We start from the raw sequence: 5,177 nt of genomic DNA, 5'->3' as shown, positions 1-5,177 counted from the left end.
CAGGACCAGGCCAGGGGCAGCTCCGCATGGACACTGGAAGTGCGGGCTGGGGGCAGAGTGATGCCCCTCCCGCCCAGGAAGAGGGTCCAGATGGCAGGAGTGAGGCAGCCTCGCCCCAGCCGTGGGTGAGAATAGAGACGGCAACAGCGCAGCTCTTTATTTCTTTTTTATAGTTTCTGAAGTTTTCACATCTCCGCTAGTATGCTTACATCACTGTTAGACTCAGGAAAGAGCACACGGGAAGGCATAGGAACAGATACATCCCACGTGGTCACCCGTCTGTAAGGTGCACACGGTGCGCCCTACGACCCAGCAATCAGAATACTGGATATTTACCCAAAAATACCAGAATACTGATTCAGAGGGACACAGCACCCCAGTGCTCCTAGCAGCACTGCCAACAGCCCAACTATGGAAAAAGCCCAAATGTCCATCACCTGATGAATGGATAAAGAAGATGTGTATACACACAATGGAATACCACTCAGCCATCAAAAAGAATGGAATCTTGGGGCGCCTGCGGGGCTCAGTCAGTTAAGCGTCTGATTTCGGCTCAGGTCATGATCTCGTGATTTGTGGGTTCGAGACCCGCATCAGGCTCTGTGCTGACAGCTCAGAGCCTGGAGCTGCTTCGGATTCTGTGTCTCCCTCTCTCTCTGCCCCTCCCACTCCTGCTCTGTCTCTCCCTCAAAAAGTGAATAAACATTTAAAAAAATTTTTTTTAAAAGAATGAAATCTTGCCATTTGTAACAACGTGGATGGAACTACAGAGTATTATGCTAAGCAAAAGAAGTCAGGGAAAGACAAATACTAAAGGATCTCACTCATACGTGGAATTTAAGAAACAAAACAGAGGAGCAAATAGGAGGAAAAAAGAAGCAGAGAGGTAAACTAAGAAAGACTGTTTACTGCCGAGAACAAACGGATGGTCACAGAAAGGAGGAGGGCGGGGGGGGGGGGGGGGGGGGGGGGGGGGGGGGGGGGGGGGGGCGGGGGGGGCGGGGTCGGGACGGGGCGAAGGGGGCAGGTCGGGACGGGCGATGGGTGACATAGGCATTCAGTCACTACATTGTCCACCTGAGGCTAGTGTCACACTACATGTTAACTAATTCGAATTTGAATTAAACGTTTAAGTGTTTACGGCAGAAAGAACAGTAAGAGACACAGAAGTAGGAGCTTTTCCTGCCTCTGGGCAGGGAAACAAGGTGGTATGTTTCTGGTTTTGTAATTTTCCCTTGAAGGGCACACGCCTGTTTCGTAAGAACACACGGTAAGTTTTGAGGAAGTCAAGGCTGAGCCCTCGGGAGGCCCTGCAGGGCTGCGGCGGGCAGGCTGCTGCGGACCGAGCCGTGCGCAGACCCCAGACCCCGCGGCCTCGCCCACACACCGTGCCGCTCGGGCTCCCGGGTCAGGATCGGAGCCAGGCCTGGCCGGGCACCTCGGGTCCCCAGCCATCCCCACCGCGCATTTCCCGCATTCGCGCTTTGGCACTCTGCAGAGACCCGGGGGAGCCGGCCAGCGGGAGGCGGCCTCGCAGGGGTCTGGACCGGGCCAGAAGTGGGGTGTCATGGCGCCCAACGGCACGCACAGCTGGGCTGAGGTCAGAGTCAGGGAGGACTTGACAGCAAGCTCACAAAGGTCCCACAGAGTGGGTGTGGGCGGCCCTGGAGGAGGGCTTCCGGAACCTTCCCTGGGGCAGGGGTGGGTCTGGCCCCATCTGGAGCCCACCCCGCAGGCCGCCAGAGCGGGGCCTTCGCACTGGTCCTCAGCGTCAGGGTCTCTCTGTGTATATGACTCGCCAACAACGCAGGTGGGAACTGCGCAGCCCTGCCCCCATGCGGGTTTTCCTGAAGCACCCAATGCAGTTCTGTGCTGTGTTTTCTCCACCTGACGAATTTCTCAATAACCTAGCAGCCGCCTTCTCTAGCCGACTCTAGAGGACGTGGCGTATAGTGAGGTATAGCGCACACAGTACGTGCTGGTCCCTGGTCACCACTGACTAGACCGTTAGGTTGTAGGAGGCTCACAGGTCACAGGCAGCTGCTCGTCTACACGGCAGTCCGGTGCCTGACCCCGTGCTGTTCAGGATGGTCCATGCAGCTGCTGTCGACTTCGTTTCCCACAGTAGGAAACTGAAGTATCTCTTCCAAATACGAACCTGCTGACCGGTGAAGAAAACCTCACGTGAGCCATGACTGGGAAATCTGACAAAGCAATGGACTTGATACATTCAAGCCGACAGCAAGGTCACTTGTAGGGAGACCTGCGAGCGGGCAATTCCCCGAAATGTGAGGGTTAGAAACCACCTAGCGGGGCGGGAGGGAGCGTCCGCCCTCGGCATTCCTGCTCAGACCTCGAAAACTCTGCTGCAGCTTCTCGGCCTTCAGTGCACTCAGTGGGGGCGAGCAGACCGGCGCCCTGAACCCGGGAAGGAGCTTCCCGGAGCCCAGAGAGAGCTCAGCGCCCGCCCGCCCAGTGACTCACTCACGGGAGACCCCCGCCCTCCACGCCACAGCTCCTCCTCCTCCGCCCCTCCCTCCCTCCTCCCTCCCTCCCTCCCTCCTCCCTCCAGGCCTGGGACTTCCCTGGGAGCAGAGACAGCTTCTCTCTCTCCCTCTGGCCACAGCGGCCCACTCTGAGCCCTGCCATCGCTCCATGGTGACACTAGGGCGGTAACATGAAGCTGGCCGGTGCTCTGGTGCCACTGCTGCTGCAGGCCTGCTGGGTGGCTGCTCAGGACGTCCCCGGCAATGACAGGGCCATCGCCTTCCAGGGTAAGTGACTGGCCGCATCTCAGACGCTGCTTCTGCTGCGCCGGGACCTTCCCTTAACATGAGAGCTGGGGTGCCTGGGGGCTTGAAACTCCCCGACCCCCGGGGCCCCTCTGCTTCCCGGGTCGGAGGGGCGTCAGGCTGGGCGAGGGAGGAGGCCCCGTGGGAGGGCGAGCCCTCAGCGCTCCTCCGGCAGCGCCGTGCTCTCTGCCGCCCCTCATTCCGTCTGACTCCCGGCCTGGCGGGCAGTTGAGAAACTTGTCCCCCACGCCGTCCCCTGTACTGAAGGTCTTGCCAACCGGGGCGGGGTGCCCTGCCCCCCAGGAAAGGTTCTCAGGACCCTCGTGGGGGCGCTCGCGGCGTGAGGCGCGAACCTGAGGCCCCTCCTCCCCCCATCTTGGCCCAGACTGCCCTGTGGACCTCTTCTTCGTGCTGGACACCTCCGAGAGCGTGGCCTTGAGGCTGAAGCCCTACGGGGCCCTGGTGGACAAGGTCAAGTCCTTCACCAAGCGCTTCATCGACAACCTGAGAGACAGGTAGGCGAGGCCGTGCCTTTACCGTCCGCCCCGCACTACTGGGAGCCCCACAGGGAGGGGTGGGCCCAGGGCCCCGCAGGCCGCGCCGGGCCCGCTTTCTCACGGGGAAGGGCAGGGCCAGGGCCAGGCAACCCCAGCACCCTGCCATGTCCGCCGTGGTTCAGAAGGGCCAGGAAAGGGCTGAGTTTGAGATGGAGCCCACTGGCGGGTGGCACCAGTCAGCCGGGCCAGCCAGGAGCCTGGGGTCAGTGCTGTGACGGGGGGCTCCCAGGACCCCAAACGTGCCTCCCCGCGCCGCCAACCGAGTGAGCTTCAGGAGTTGGCGGGAGGCTCTGTGGCTCTGCCTGGTGCCTGAAGAGGGCACCCCTTGTCCCTCCTGGATGCTGCCCTCCGCCCACGTGGATGGCAGAGTCTGGGTGGGCCCATCATCCCAGAGTCCCTGGTGTCCTGGTCCCAGGAGCCCCGAGGGCCTGCCAGCCTCACTCTGGGTTTGGGGGCAGCACATTCACTCACTCACTCACTCGTCTGTGTGATGAGTCTGCCCTGTGGGGGTGGGGAGTGCTCGGTCAGGGGGCTGACAGCAGGACACGCCCACGGGGGGGGGGTGAAGGCCAGAGGGGGAGGGTCAAGTGAGAACCAGGCTCTTCCCCCACCCACTCTGCTGTGAGGGGCCCCGGCCCCCATCCTACCCCGGCCCACCATAAGGGGGTGGCAGGGACAGAGCGTGGGGGCTTCCCAGTGTTGGGGCATCTGATGTGACACTTTGAACTCAGCCAAATGTCTGAGCCCCTGAGGTCTGACACCCCCTCCAGGTGCCTTTGGCCTCATTACTCAGTTTCTTATGCCTCCGTTTCCCCACCTGTGAATGGGGTAAGCTCCTCCTGCTGGTGACGCTCAGGGGCCTGGGCAAAAAGGCATAGCTCCCCAAGCTGCATTAGAGCAAACCCCCAAAAGCCAAGGTGCAGAGGGGCAGAGAGGCAGCCCCTCGGATCCACAGGGTCCTCATCCGTGTCCCACTTAGTGCCCTGCCCCTGTGACCCTGCGCTGCCTCCCCAGGGCACACGGCCCCTTACCTGAGGACCCTCAGATCAGGGGATACGGTGGTCACTCTCGGGCTGGGGCCGGCCCTCCCTGTGTGGTCCCCGGGGAAGGAGCCCAGCACCCAGGGCCCATGGGATGTCCACTGTCAGGGAGTGACGGGGCCCGGCAGCCGGGGCCCTGGAGACGCCGCAGGGGCAGTGCCGGACCGGGAGCCCCCACTGCCTTGCAGGTACTATCGGTGCGACCGCAGCCTGGTGTGGAACGCGGGCGCGCTGCACTACAGCGACGAGGTGGAGATCATCAGCTCGCTCACGCGCATGCCCAGCGGCCGCGACGCCCTCAAGGCCAGGGTGGACGCGGTCAAGTACTTTGGCAAGGGCACATACACGGACTGCGCCATCAAGAAGGGGCTGGAGGAGCTGCTCGTGGGGTGAGTGCCCGCCGTCCACTCGCGCCCCGGGGAGGCTGCTCGGCCTCCGGTGGGTCTCGTGGGCGGCCCCAGGGCCGGTCCTGGTGCTGGAGGGCCTCACGCTGGTGGCCTCGGCCCAAGGCTCACTGTCCACCCCTGGGCCCCCCTCCAGCTGTCCCCTATCTCAGCCCCTGAAGCCAGAGGGTCCCTGGGGCCGGAAGTGCCCCAGTCACTGCCTCCCCTTTGATGGAGCAGAGATGTATCCGCTGTCAGAGACACAGAGGAGGGTCCCCTGTGACGGCCCCCAGTGCCCCCGGCCACAGCCCCCAGTGCCCCCCACCACAGCCCCCGGTGCCCCCGACCACAGCCCCCAGTGCCCCCCACCACAGCCCCCGGTGCCCCCGACCACAGCCCCCAGTG

General features: G+C 62.7%; 1 protein-coding gene across 1 annotated transcript in view; it reads left to right on the top strand.

Moving 5' to 3' along the window:
* Positions 1 to 2,579: 2,579 nt before the first annotated feature.
* Positions 2,580 to 5,177, top strand: part of COL6A1 (collagen type VI alpha 1 chain) — an 18,496-nt gene continuing 15,898 nt past the window's right edge. The window contains exons 1-3 of the mRNA XM_029938809.1: positions 2,580 to 2,774; positions 3,178 to 3,307; positions 4,578 to 4,778. Coding sequence (XP_029794669.1) covers positions 2,678 to 2,774; positions 3,178 to 3,307; positions 4,578 to 4,778 — 428 coding nt within the window. The 5' untranslated portion in view covers positions 2,580 to 2,677. The remainder of the gene's footprint in view (positions 2,775 to 3,177; positions 3,308 to 4,577; positions 4,779 to 5,177) is intronic.

This window comes from Suricata suricatta, chromosome 5 (genome assembly GCF_006229205.1).
Source record: "Suricata suricatta isolate VVHF042 chromosome 5, meerkat_22Aug2017_6uvM2_HiC, whole genome shotgun sequence".
Taxonomy (NCBI): domain Eukaryota; kingdom Metazoa; phylum Chordata; class Mammalia; order Carnivora; family Herpestidae; genus Suricata; species Suricata suricatta.
Note: the sequence above shows the minus strand (reverse complement) of the source record. Positions and strands in the feature narration are given on the sequence as shown.